The 12,343-nt window shown below is 41.0% G+C and overlaps 1 protein-coding gene across 1 annotated transcript in view; it reads left to right on the top strand.

Moving 5' to 3' along the window:
* The first annotated feature begins 3,675 nt into the window (after positions 1 to 3,675).
* The window catches only part of NOX3 (NADPH oxidase 3), a 69,179-nt gene continuing 60,511 nt past the window's right edge, over positions 3,676 to 12,343 (top strand). The window contains 4 exon segments of the mRNA XM_004601096.2: positions 3,676 to 3,720; positions 4,356 to 4,451; positions 4,565 to 4,675; positions 6,628 to 6,712. Coding sequence (XP_004601153.2) covers positions 3,676 to 3,720; positions 4,356 to 4,451; positions 4,565 to 4,675; positions 6,628 to 6,712 — 337 coding nt within the window.

Genomic DNA, 12,343 nt, shown 5'->3' with positions numbered 1-12,343 from the left:
ACAAAAATGAGCTAGGAAGAAAAATGGTGAAGTTAAGCCATAACCTGTGCTCTATTAATACCACTACCCTCAAGTTTTATACAAATATATATACACAAATAATATCTGCGCTTTAACCTCATGCACATGTACATATTCAAAATGAGGAAATTTCAGAAATGTCACATCACACTTCAGAAATAAAGAGGGAGAATTCAAAGATGTGTTTTTAAACCTAAGCCTGTTCATTATATTTTTACTGTGGCACTAGAAGTAGATAAAATAATTTTCAACGAACAGTGACCACACATTATTATTCAACAATCTATGTCCCTCATTCTTAACACTGTAGAAAGGAGTACAGAAAATTTCAGCTCTTTCTCACACTCGTTGAATCTCAAATAGAAAAGACTATATAAAATTCTAGATGTATTCTCTCTGAATTAATTTTTAGAACCCAACAGAATAAGACCTGTAAGATATGTAAATCCTAAACACTTCAGAAAGAACAGATCATTTCATCATGGAAGATTATTGGCTAAAGGAAATGAATATGAAGACTTTATATCTTTCTATGACTCCTTGCTTAAGAAGCTACAGAAGATATTTTACTTACTCTGACCTCAGGTTAATGCTGCCCAAATATCTGTACTTTGATATATTCCAGAGAGGAAAATTGCTGGAAAATAATTTATTTTCCTAAAGAGAAGCACATTGGCTCCATTATTACTGACAAATCTAAGATTTCTCCCATAGAAATATAATTTCATAGACATGTGAGTGTGTGTATCTGTGTCAGGGGAACTGGAGGGAAGGCAAGAAGCAAATTGGAGATTTGAAGAGCTATGAAGATTAGTTCTTTTAAATGAATGTGGGAAACCTGCTCCCCCCCCCAAAAAAAAAGTTGAGACAGGCAGACTAGATGAGGAGTACAAAGCTTATCTAGTCACAAAATACTTAACCCAGGGTCTCACATATGCTAGGCCTGTGTTCTACCACTTGAGTTATATACCCAAACCCTGGCTCTACATGGTCCCCCGAGCACCACCAGATGTAGCCCTCAAGAATATCCAGGCAAGGGGCTGGAGCGATAGCACAACGGGTAGGTCAGTTGCCTTGCACGCGGCCGACCCAGGTTCGATTCCCAGCATCCCATATGGTCCCCTGAGCACCGCCAGGAGTAATTCCTGAGTGCAGAGCCAGGAGTAACCCCTGTGCATTGCCGGGTGTGACCCAAAAAGAAAAAAAAAAAAGAATATCCAGGCAATGTCCCAGAGACACAGCAGCGAATCCCGGAAGACACCATAGCTCCAAAGGTCTCTCCGGGCACCATACAGGGACAATTTCACTGGGGCACCCCAGATGGAGCAGGTGCAGTCTCTCGCCTACTCTAGATAGAATCCCAGCGACCAAGAGTTTTCACAAGCAAGGCCCAGATATGCGGGTTCCAGGACTAAATCTCCAGGCCACATGGCAGCAGAGGACCTGGGCTGCTCCTCCCCGGGTCCCCATCCATCCAGCTGACTGGCTATCCCACTCACAATTTGCCTCTGGGCACCATTTTAGAGCACTAACGGCCCTGGCCCAGAGATTCCCAATTGAATCCCCAAATGTATTACTGCCATACAGAGATGTCTCTGGAACCCAACCATTTACACTCTAGGTATTTACAATCGTGTCCATGCAAGTTCTCATGATATTCAAAATGAGCAACGGAAAATAAATTACCTAGCATCTGCCCGTTGCAGGTAGGTTTGAATGGTGGTAGGAAATTTCGAGCAAAACATAATGCCGAAAATTAGAGATGAGAGTATTGGGGATATTGTCTGCCATAGAGGCAGGGTGAGGACTGGGATGTGCATGGTAGAAAATGTGCACTGGTGGCGGGATGGGTGTTCCATCACTGTATGGCTAAATCTCAAACATGACAGCTTTGTAACTCTATCTCACAGTGATAAAATTTTAAAAAAGAAATTAATGTAGAGTTCATGCCCAATTCAATCAGCTTAATCAATGGCTGGGCAAATAGAAGTACTCCTGCATTATTAAAAAAGATGAAGAAGAAGAAGAAGAAGAAGAAGAAGAAGAAGAAGAAGAAGAAGAAGAAGAAGAAGAAGAAGAAGAAGAAGAAGAAGAAGAAGAAGAAGAAGAAGAAGAAGAAGAAGAAGAAGAAGGAGGAGGAGGAGGAGGAGGAGGAGGAGGAGGAGGAGGAGGAGGAGGAGGAGGAGAAGGAGGAGAAGGAGGAGGAGGAGGAGGAGGAGGAGGAGGAGGAGAAGGAGGAGAAGGAGGAGAAGAAGAAGAAGAAGAATGTCTAGGCAGTGGCACTAGCAAGCTGCCCAAGCACCACTTGGAATATCAAAAAAATAAATAATTAGATCATGTACCTCTTAAGAATCTAGATATTTTAGGGGCCAGGGATGTGACTCAAGTGATAGAGTGCATTCCTTGGGCAAGACCCTGGATTCAATCCCTGAGCCACATGGCTTCCTAGTACTACTGAACTGGTCCCACAAAAATAACTCATATGATGAAAATAAGATACAGGTTGTAGGTGTTTTTAAGTGATCAATATGGAGAAACCTACTTGAGAACAAAGTCTACTACTACCATTTGTAGTCAGGACCACTTACGAAAGCACTGAGCTCGTCAGGAAACAGACGGAGCAAGGGAACTCAAGGGTCCTAGTCTATCTCCTCTGTGGGAAAGAAAGAGTGAGATGGGATAAGAAAGTGAAAGGGAGTAGATTAGGTAGCTTGAATCATTTTAATAAGCTCTGACTGCCAGTATGGTCCTAGTCCATTACCTGGCCCTGGGGTGACACGGGGCTGAGAGGAAGTTAGATTGATGTGTGAGGATTTCCTAAAGGAAATGTCCTGGAGGCTGGGCTCTGGACTATTTGGTTTGTTTCCATTGATACAACAGTGCCTACCAGAGTGGTCCCAGTCACTGTAACATCTGGAGCTTATCTAAAATCCGCATGGCAAAGCTAGAATCACTAAGTAACCAAAAATCACTCCCAAATCATTATGGATCAAAAGACCGGCTTCAACCCATGGTACTGCAAGGGAGATTGACACAAAAGGCTTCCTTGCATCTAACCCCACCAACCACCAAACTCCTTCTTCAAAATGGCTGTGTTCTCTAGTACATGATTTTACTTTAGACAATTTTATTTTCTTCATCCCCTGAAATATTGCCTAATTCATATTTATTTTCCAACCCTCTGAAAATTTTTTCTTAAAGGGACGTTGCGAGATTAGGGTGGAAGGGTTAGAAGTAAAGATGAAAAAATAAGCAAAGCAGAAGCAGCTCATATGAAGTGTTTTGCTGTATCAACCTTCAACAGTTAGGTTATTTCTCAAATTTACATAAAGACTTATTATCATCTTGACTGCAATCATGTAGAAAATGAATGGGGTAGAAAGTACATGAAGATAATTTAATAAAATGAGCTCTCTTTTCTTATGAAATCTTTGAAGAAAGAAATCATTAGACAGAGACTTGCCTTGTATTCACCCAAGTCAGGAGACACATCAGATCCGTGATGTGCCTTTGGCAAGAAGTCCTTAATTAGAAATTCCTCGAGAGCTGCTCCCAATAGGGGCTTCCTCAAAGAGACAAAATAATTTAGCAGAGAAACCTTGACTCGGGATACTGCATCCAGGCATAATTTTGCAAAAGAGCAAAGCTCTCAAAATGAGATGTTGGGTTTTGAATGAGGTGCTCTCCATCATATTAGCAGTAAGTATCATTCCTGCTATTTGACTTTAAATATCTATATGTTGTTCTATAGTCTGGTTTGGGGGCAAGTTGGGCAAGATGACTCATATCATTCTGGTTAAAAAACTAAAATTTGTTGGGAAACATTCAGTTGATATATTTAATTTACTCTCACAAATTCATGTAAAGTTGTTTTCCGATTCAGTTCATTTTTAATTATTTTTAAAGTCAAGTGGTTTGTTTTTGCATAATGTATGAATGTTTCTCTAAATCAGATGAAGTCTTTGAATTAGACTATGAAATTGGAATTTTTTTTTCTGGAGTACTTTCTGAGTTGTTTGTTTTTTAAAAAGATTTTCTCCTCCTTGAGATCACATACTAAAGAGTATAGCACTGTTGATTAGAAGGTTTTGTACTTTTCGTTAAATTCTTCAAAGTATGCTCATATGTATTCAAAGTAATTTTTAATAATTTCACAATTTCTTACCATTATAATCAATGTTGAAATTATGTGAAGGAAGTACTGGGGGATGATTCTGACAACTATTGAGACTCTCTTCATTTCACTTTTAAAGAACCCCAAGTGATTTTGAATGGAAAAATAAAAAGAGTAAAGACAGATATTATTGATTGGTTCTCTTTTCATCCTTCTCTAGCTCCTGTGGGTGGGAGTGAACTTATATCTGTTCATCGACACATACTACTGGTATGAAGAGGAAGAATCCTTCCTTTACACACGAGTTATTCTGGGGGTAAGTATTGTTGGTGACTGTGACCATCATTTCAGAAAACAAAGCGCATTCTATGTCCCTGATTTTCCTCAGTTTTCACTGGATGTTTCTCGTGTATTTTTGTTTATGCTCAGTCAACACTGGCTTGGGCACGAGCATCGGCAGTGTGCTTGAACTTCAACTGCATGCTAATCCTATTACCAGTCACCCGAAACCTTATTTCATTCATGAGAGGGACGTGTGTGGTGAGTACTAAATCATTTGAAATAATTCCAGTTGTTATAATTTAATAATATGAGTGCCATTGAAAACAGGGATGTACTTTTCTTTGATATCCCCAATATTCCCGTTTCAACCGAGATTCGTTTCTTTCTAAGGGATGACCTAGTAGCTAAACCTGAAAACCAGAAATCAGTTCATCAAATTAATTTGATCTCTTACCATTTACCCTCTCATGACGCCGGGCTCATTGCTTACCCTTTCCCAGACAGATGTACTCCATCTGAGAAGCAGCACAAAGATAATTGGCCCGAGTCGTGACGGTAGGAGAACTACTTGAACTATTACCATGTCTGATTGAAAGGAGACAAATAAGCAGTTCAGACACATTCCAATTAAGAAATGTCACTCTGATACCTGAGTCCCAGCAATCAAAATCAAGCTCGTAGGTTTTACTGGGATTTAGTCTACCCATCCCAGCCAAATTGAGACATTTCCTAATTCTACTAATTGTACTCTTTGAGTGTTTTGTTTCCTGCTAAAATGGGAAAATTTTCTCTATAGCAAAAAATTGAGAACTTCAACAATATATTATAGGGTTATCCTCATAGTTTCATTTTTTAATAAAAGTAGATGTCAATGAAAGGAGTGCCTTTCTTCCTTCCATAAAAAGTAATATGCACTGTAACAATGTAGTCCCGTTGTTCATCAGTTTGCTCGAGAAGGCACCAGTAACATCTCCATTGGGAGACTTGACATTAGTGTTTTTGGCATATTAAATACGCCACAGGTAGCTTGCCAGGCTCTTGGTAGCTTGCTGGGCTCTCCGAGAAGGATGGAGGAATCGAACCCAGGTCGGCCGCATGCAAGGCAAAACGCCCTACCCACTGTGCTATTGCTCCAGTCTGGGAAAAAGTTTTATATATATATATATGCATATATATATATATAATCAAACCATAATGCCCAAAAGGAGGACAGAGAGGGAGAGAGAGAGAGAGAGAAAAAGAAAGAAAGAAAGAAAGAAAGAAAGAAAGAAAGAAAGAAAGAAAGAAAGAAAGAAAGAAAGAAAGAAAGAAAGAAAGAAAGAAAGAAAGAAAGAAAGAAAGAGAGAAAGAGAGAGAAAGAAAGAAAGAGAGAAAGAGAGAGAAAGAAAGAAAAAGAGAGAGAGAGAAAAAGAAAGAGAGAAAGAAAGAAAGAAAGAGAGAGAGAAAGAAAGAAAGAAAGAAAGAAAGAAAGAAAGAAAGAAAGAAAGAAAGAAAGAAAGAAAGAAAGAAAGAAAGAAAGAAAGAAAGAAAGAAAGAAAGAAAGAAGAAAGAAAGAAAGAAAGAAAGAAAGAAAGAAAGAAAGAAAGAAAGAAAGAAAGAAAGAAAGAAAGAAAGAAAGAAAGAAAGAAAGAAAGAAAGAAAGAAAGAAAGAAAGAAAGAAAGAAAGAAAGAAAGAAAGAAAGAAAGAGAAAGAGAGAAAAGTATTTTCCATAGAGGCAGGTTGGGTGGGGAGAGGAGAGAAACTGGAACATTGGTATTGGAAATGTATGTTGATGAAGGAATGGGAGTTGGAACATTGTATGACTGGAACCTAATCCTGAACAACTTTGTAACTGTGTATCTCACTGTGATATAATTGAAAAAAAGGTAATATGTAGACTACTAGAGTTACATCACTGAGGACCTGGAGGATTCTCCTCTTTATTTTCCATAGATGTCAAGGCAGGAATTTAGCAAGTCTTCTGTAGCTTTGGCCTTTAGCTAGGGGACTGCTAGCTCAGTCATTTGTACTGATTGAAAATGTGAGCAATGTCCATTTGGTTGTGCCTGTTTGATTCATTAATGATTACCTATTGTGGAGTCACAAAGACAGACCTCTAATCATTTAGGAGCCAATCCTGTTCCCTTAAACCTCGTCATACTGCTCTACTATGATTTCTCCCCAAACAAGACTTGTGTTTGTGTTTGTGTTTGTGTGTGTGTTACTCTAGTGTTGCCGAGGACCATGGAGAAGACAATTAGACAAAAATCTTAAATTCCACAGACTGGTTGCCTATGGGATAGTCATCAATGCAAGTAAGTGCCTAGTATTAACTACATAATAGATCTTGCAATCTTGTGTGTGAAACTTTACAATTTATTTGTAATCCCACACATGTAATCCCTTAGGGCAGAAAATCTTTGTCCTCTCCCTGACCAGGTCAATCCTAGTACTGTAGCACTGTCGTCCCATTGTTCATCAATTTGCTCCAGCAGGCACCAGTAACGTCTCCATTGTGAGACTTGATGTTACTGTTTTTGGCATATCGAATATGCCACGGGGAGCTTGCCAGGCTCTGCCGTGTGGGCGGGATACTCTCAGTAGCTTGCCGGGCTCTCCAAGAGGGACGGAAGAATCAAATCCGGGTCAGCCTCATGCAAGGCAAACACGCCCTACCCACTGTGCTATTGTTCCAGTCCTACATCAATCCTATACAAATGATTTTTTTTATTTCTGATTTACAATTGAGGTTTGTTTAAGTTGACCAAGGAAAAATTTATGAAATTTTATTTTCATTGTGAATAGTTAAGCTAATACAATGATAAATATCTACTACTTGAAAGATGAACACTGTATTATTCAATCTAACTTGAGTCAAAAATAAAATTGACCTATACTCAAAATCTCATCACAATAGTAGGAAAATAACCATTAAATGGTATCATGGGCAGTAAAAAGATAAAAGGAAAGCAAGATCTTTGAAACAACACTCTGAATAGTATCGAGCTAGTGGATATAAAAGGATCTTGAAAAGATTTGAAGCTTTATAGGCATATAAAGTGTTATTGCTATTTCTTGAATTAGAAAACAAGTGAATTCAAGAGAAAAGCACTGGAAATGAGAATTGAAGGCCAAGGTCAGACTCGGGTGAGGAAGAGGAGGGGAGAAACCAAGTGGCTTGCAGTTATGTTGGTCAACAAATACATGAAATAATCTGGCCAATGGAGTTTTCAACCAGGACTATTTCTCCCAGCTAATTTAACTATAAAATGTTTTCCTCATTTGTTTTTATTCTCTCATGCATAAGAAATAGCAGAGTAAAAAGAACACTCAAAACAAATATGGACTTAATTAAGCAACAAGACATGACAGACGGTGCCCGGGTGCCAATTAATACAACTCTGAGTGTGTGGTGAGACATGCAGAGAGATTTTCCCCAACGACTGTCTCCGGTGCCAGATTAAACCAACCTGGGAAGTGTTTGCAAAAGGTCTTTGTAATTTGTTAAGAAATAAGGGTGAAAAAGGCATTCTGTCCTAGAGAAAGGCAGCCAAGGGATGGAGGTCAGAGAACTAGGGTAATTCATCTTTGTGTTCCAAGTCCAACAGGAGCGCTGAGTACACAGAGGTGCCAATAACCTTTGATGAATTACTGAATGCATGACGGAATGAAGACTCAGGAAGCAGATTTCTGCTCAAAAATGGAGGTCTTTCCTTGATATAAAATTAGAATAAGGATCCCCAGAGAGTACTGAGTTCCCTGTGGTGGGCAGTGGAATCCAGATAGGCCATAGAAAAACTCTTCGTGGAAGAAACTCAAGGAAATTCAAGGTTTTCTTCAAAGCCTTAAGAATCCTCAATTCCTGTGTTCAAAGAGTAGTAAAACATAGGAAATGGTAGGGAAGAGTATTATCACCATGCAATATCTCTAAGACAGAATTAGACTCTAGGAAGAAGCCAGAAAGATATAGAGAAAAGGAACCCCAAAAACCAAAAACAAAACAACAGCTTTGGAACAAAAAAGGAATCAAAGGATAAAGAAAATGTACTTTTATGAAACCTTGGGATATAATATATATATGTGTCACCATAAATACATAGTAAATTATATGGATTGACTGTTTCCCCTGTGCAAGATAACCTCATAGGAGCTAGGACCTTCTGAAACAAGTGCGGTCAGTTGTGCTTCAGACTGCAATATGATTTAGCAGGGGCATCAGTGGACTATCACCCAGTTATTTTATCCCCTGCTATTGGTTAGTAATGATCTCAAATAAGATCCCTACACCATTTTCTCTGTCGAATTAAACAAACAAAAGTGCAGAAACTAACTCTGCACAGACTAACTCAGAAGTGGATCTCTTGGAAGTCTGCAGAGGACAAGATAATTCACTAGAAGTTTACAGAGAAGGATCAGATCCAAATTTAGCTTGGTTGGTAAGCTAAGCTCATGGATCCCTGCCCACTCTTTCTATAAATTAGCTCTTGAGGGGCTGGAACAATAGCACAGCGGGTAGGGCATTTGCCTTGCACGCAGCCAACCCAGGTTCAATTCCCAGCATCCCATATGGTCCCCTGAGCACCGCCAGGAGTAATTCCTGAGTGTAGAGCCAGGAGTAACTCCTGTGCATCACCAGGTGTGACCCAAAAAGCAAATAATAATAATAATAATAATAAGCTCTTGACTTTCCCTCTCTACTCGTGGTCTTTTGGGTTTTTTGTTTTGGGGGTATGGCAGTGCTCAGGGCTTACAGATCCCTGATTCTGCACTCAGCAATCACTCCTGGTGGGCTCAGGGGACCATATGGGGTACCAGGGATCAAACCCAGGTCAGCTTCATGCAAGGCCCTACCCACTGTACTATCACTCCAGACTCTTTCCTGTTGGTCTTTCATTAGTTCACGCCTTTGCTCCTATTATGCCTTCTCCTGAAATGCTCTTGTTTTTCTTCTTCATTGAGTAGGATGGCACCAGATCGAAGATTCTCCCTCATCTCCTTCTCCTTCAGCTGCCACAGGTGACAGGCCAAAGCTCTAAGTAGCACGATGTGAAGTCAGTTCCTAGCACAAGTTTCTCCTGATCACCTAGACTCTGTTATGATAGACTTATGGGATAGACTCTGATGGGATGGATTGATGGGATAGGCTCTGATATGACAGAATTATAGGATAGATTAATGGGATATGCTGATGAGATGGACTTTTGGGGGATAGATTCTTATGCAGAAAACATATGGGATAGTCTCTGTTGGAATAGACTGTTGGAATAGACTGATGGGATAGACTCTGATGGGTCGGACTTATAGGGTAGACTGATAAGATAAACTCTGATGGCAGGAAGGTCTGAGGCTGCCTTTTGCACCATGTCTTCCTAAGGCACTGGCACATAAGGAACAAACTTTATCAAACCTGTGGAGGAAGAGGAGAAAAAGGAATCATAGCTAGCAGGCAAAGGAGGGAGAAAGAATTCTGGGAAATCTTCAAGACATGACCTCACACCCACTCATTGGAGAAACCAAGAGCCATTACCCTTGGGGAGAAAGCAGAACGGGCAGAGGGCAGGATGGAGAATCAAAATGAGGCAATCATCTGAGGGGAAAGATTCACACGCTGCTGAAGAAAGAGAGCAGGCTGCTTCCCTCTGCTCTCTCCTCCACCCCAATCGCTGGGACATCCCAGCATTATCTCTGGTCCTCTTCTGCTTGAACCCTGACTGCTTCCCTGGGCTCTTTCAACATCTCCCAGGGCTCCCACCCACGAGGGGTCAGATGCTTCTAAGCAAAGCTCTCCCCCGCGCATAACTCCATGGCAACCGTCAGTGATGCTGTGGTCCTCTCCCATCCACGCAGAGGCAGGAGGCTCGGAGGAAAGCTCGCAGCTTCTCCCAAGCCATGACAACGCCATTATTACATTACATTTCACATTAGCTCAGAGATGTGTCTAGCAACTGCAGTTTCAGGAGGGAAAAAAAAATGCGAAGCCCTGGTTCCATGGATATGGAACCTTTGCTCTTCACGGGTGTCCTTCTGGTGTATTCACTCGGGAGCAGCTGCAAATGTCCCCGCACTTATTTTATTAGCCTGGCCCATTATGCTGCTTTTCAAATAGCCGACTGGCTTAATAGAGGTGTGTAACCTTGGAAGAAGTGCATCCACATCGAAGTTTGCGTGCCAGCCTCTAATTTCTCATGCGTCCCTCTCTAGGTTGAACTGCAGCCTTTAATTGGTCGAATCATTAAAGGGTGTAATTAGAGGCTGCTGGAAGTAGGCTGGGGAGGAGGAGGGAAGAAGCAGACAATGGTGTATGGAATCAAGGGCATCACAGGAAACCAGTCACAGAATCTCTTCTTCTTGGCTTTCTGCCTTTCTGCTTATGATAAGAGCTAACAAGCATCCTCCCTTCCTCCAAAAAATCATCTTCAGGGACTTATAGAGTGAGTAGAATTAAAAATATCATCATCCTAAAGGTGCACCACTCTTATTAATGTCTATCCTTCTGAACTCCCCAGTCCACAGTAGACCTGGAATATTCTACCCGTTGAACAGTAATTCTTGAAGCCCACAGTTCTTTCCAAGAGGAGAGTTAAGAGTGGACTGGTCAGCTCTCGAATGCAAATGCCACCAATATATTTGCTTGTGTCCATGAATATATAGGGATGCCCAGGTAGTTTCTGATAATGTGCTAAAATTTATTTAGAACATATATATATATATATATATATATATATCAGGGCTGGAGTGATAGCACAGCAGGTAGGGCGTTTGCCTTGTACACAGCTGACCTGAGTTCGATTCCCAGCATCCCATATGGTCTCCCGAGCACTGCCAGGAGTAATTCCTGAGTGCAAGAGCCAGGAGTAACCCCTGTGCATCTCCGGGTGTGACCCAAAAAACAAACATATATGTATCATATGTTATATATATATTGTATATATAACAGGGGAAGGTTAAGAAGAACAAGCTGCATTTAAGGGTTCTGAAGAAATGATTTGGAGACCTCAGGGTCAAGTAGAGCCCCGAGGACCAGGTTCTTCAGAAGCTGAGCCTCAAAAATGATTGCTCCAGGCCCTGAGAGTTCAGAAAAAGCTCTGTTCCAAGGCCCGCCCAGCACAATTGCATGAAATTGATTGGATGCAATTTACAAATGAGTAGCAGGCACGCTACAGGGGTGCAGGATGGAGAGCAGAGAGTGAAAGCTGGGCGCCAGGTGCTAGCCGCAGAAGTGTGGCCAGGATTTCTCCTGCGTCCTGTTTCCCTCAGGCGGCTTAATTAGGAGGCCACAACTCCAACATGACTCTTATAGCCGAGCAGGCAGGAAAGAGCAAGAACCGACCACATTTCTAGGATTCTCACTCCATGTTGCTTTCTTTCATCTCCCAAGAAATAAAAGGGAACGAGAGGAAAGAAAGGACCTTTCTCCAGGCAACTGGCGCTAATTGTAGCCTTCATGATTTTTTGATTCACTCTTCCATTAAAAAAAAAAAAAGCCTCCTTATTTGAACTCAGAAGTTCACTCTCCAACTAAACGTGCATTTGTAGTGCATCCAAGATCACTACTCTCTTTTAACTGTGAAAGGACCAGGGTGAGATAATAAAATTGTGGCAAGGTCCAGTTTAGCATCTTTCAGTCCAGAGCATGTGAGGTTTCTAGAACAGAGTACACTGGCTTCACAGATGTAGAAGGAGGAGAATATGCATGGTCAATGGGACTGAATTTATCACACAAATAAACCCTTTAAGCCAGGTCTGGTTTTGTAAAGATATTCTTTACCATTGAAACTGCTCAGCAGATCTCTGCCAAATGAAAAGTATCCCAGTTAAATTCACCTAGCAGCTGGAAGGGGCTTGAATATTGTCTGGCTTTAGTTCATCATTCCCATTTTGCAGATGAGAAGACAGGGCTGGGAAAGGTTCGCTGAGAAGTTTGCCCTTCATTGTTCTCTCTGCCC

This window comes from Sorex araneus, chromosome 4 (genome assembly GCF_027595985.1).
Source record: "Sorex araneus isolate mSorAra2 chromosome 4, mSorAra2.pri, whole genome shotgun sequence".
Classification (NCBI taxonomy): domain Eukaryota; kingdom Metazoa; phylum Chordata; class Mammalia; order Eulipotyphla; family Soricidae; genus Sorex; species Sorex araneus.
The sequence above is the reverse complement of the archived record's forward strand: the minus strand, read 5'-3'. Positions and strand labels throughout refer to the sequence as shown.